General features: G+C 38.5%; 1 protein-coding gene across 1 annotated transcript; it reads right to left on the bottom strand.

The window, feature by feature from the left end:
- Window positions 1–209: 209 nt before the first annotated feature.
- LOC105126486 (cytochrome P450 CYP82H23-like) lies at window positions 210–1,839 on the bottom strand. The gene has a single exon (XM_011027351.1). It carries the CDS (start codon window positions 1,592–1,594, stop codon window positions 620–622), a length of 975 nt encoding a protein of 324 aa, XP_011025653.1. The 5' UTR covers window positions 1,595–1,839; the 3' UTR covers window positions 210–619.
- Window positions 1,840–2,044: the final 205 nt, after the last annotated feature.

Here is a 2,044-nt window from a genome sequence, read left to right as displayed (position 1 = left end):
AAGCTGATAATCTTTTTTTCACTGACCAAAAATGCCTCGTCCGAATAATAAAACTACAGGCCTCCTGTGTAAATTTAATTAGTAGCTGCAAAACTACAGTTCCGTGGACATTTTGCAAAGATCACCAGAGACTCTTGAGATGAAGCTAAAAGCTGAACATGATTTACAATTACGCAGCCAATATCTTGTGTACGGGAATGAATCCGCCAGCTCTACAGAATTCTCAAAGAGTATAGACCTAAAGCAAACTGTTCTGTATTGTATTCTGCTAAATCAGAAATCTTGACTTTTGATAAATACAAAAACATGCTATTTATGTCTGGATGAACCTGGATTCAAGACTGCATTACGATCACCTGCCATGCTGTCTCCCTAACATTCTACAATCCAGATAATAATAATGGAATCTAAAACTGATAATCTTTTTTTCACTGACCAAAAATGCCTCGTCCGAATAATAAAACTACAGGCCTCCTGTGTAAATTTAATTAGTAGCTGCAAAACTACAGTTCCGTGGACATTTTGCAAAGATCACCAGAGACTCTTGAGATGAAGCTAAAAGCTGAACATGATTTACAATTACGCAGCCAATATCTTGTGTACGGGAATGAAGAAAATTTTAAAGCAAACTTACCAGGCAAGTAGCCTTGTTAATGGTATCTGCATCAAAACCGCCAATATTGGCCTTTTCCAAGATATCCAGCATCACATCCATAAAATCCTGTTCTTGCTTCTCCTTCCCACCCAACAATCTCCTCTGTTTATGCTCTTCCAGCCATCCTCCGGCAAGAATGTCCAGCTCTTTAGCAGTTCTCTTCATGGCTTTCTCGTATCCATTAAAGTCCAACCAACCAAGAAATGGTATTGCATCAGACAGCACAAAAACCCCAAACAAACGAACAAAGTCTCTCATAACCTTTTGATTTCTTCGTGCCTCTGCCTCTTCGCCATCAGCACTTGGTCCAAAATAACGCTTCCCTCCCACCATTCTCAAAACAATATTAAGTGTCAGTTCTCCAAACCATTGCTTCATATCCACCGTAACTCCACTTTCTGCACTGCCTTTGCTGACCCACATCTTATGAAGATCTCTTATAGCAGTCTCTACTTCTGAAGCTCGTATGTGCCTCAGCATATCAATCCGGTGGCTTGACAGAAGCTCAATTGTAGTTATTTTGCGCATCTCACGCCAGTAAGGCCCATAAGGAGCAAAGCCGAACATAGCCAAGTCATAGCCAAGCAGTTTTGAGGCAGCAATGCTTGGTCTACTGGAGAAAGCTCTGTCATGCACGGTGAAACAATCCCTGGCCATTTCCCAACTATTCACAACCAAAACTCTATGTGAACCTAGCTTGATAGTAAACACTGGTCCATACTTATCAGCCATGGCACCCAGTATTTTGTGAGTCAGTTGCTTGCCACCAAAGAGATGCATGTGGCCAATTATTGGCCAGGCACCTCCAGCTTGGGGCGCACTACTGAAGCTTCTTGCCTTACCAGTTGTTGGTCTCTTTAAGCCATAAAAGTAAACAGAGAATAAAAGAGCAAGGAGGGTGGAGAACAAAATCAACAGGAATTGGAGAAGAGAATCCATCACTGTCTAAAGATTTTTACCGGAAAGAGTTTGTGTCTCTGCTGCTCACAGATACTGTTTTGATTTCTTGTTGGTCTTTCCTACTGACGTTTTCCTCGAACAGATAAGAACTCTTGACTACTAGGATTATCATACCACATTATTCCAAATGAGAATGATGGCGACGAGTTCTAAAATTTGATAGTTCGTTATCAGTCAGTTGTGGATTTTTCATCGGTTAATCATGCAGAAAGATTATCAGCTTCGTTTATCAATGAATATTTGAGTGAATTAAATTTAAAGATTCACTAATTCTTTTAACAGTTTGAAAAAAAAAAGAATTTTAATTCTATATAAATTCTATATTTATAATTTTTTTTTTCAAAATCTATAATAGGAAATAAATTAAGATTTATTAACTATTAACCTATCCAATAATATCAATCAAGCACGTAAAAAAGATATTATTAT

Source organism: Populus euphratica, unplaced genomic scaffold (assembly GCF_000495115.2).
Source record: "Populus euphratica unplaced genomic scaffold, PopEup_1.0 scaffold41.1, whole genome shotgun sequence".
Taxonomy (NCBI): Eukaryota; Viridiplantae; Streptophyta; class Magnoliopsida; order Malpighiales; family Salicaceae; genus Populus; species Populus euphratica.
Note: the sequence above shows the minus strand (reverse complement) of the source record. Positions and strands in the feature narration are given on the sequence as shown.

Coding starts and splice junctions, on each gene's coding strand:
- LOC105126486 (XM_011027351.1), bottom strand. CDS start 1,594: ATGGATTCTCTTCTCCAATTCCTGTTGATTTTGTTCTCCACCCTCCTT.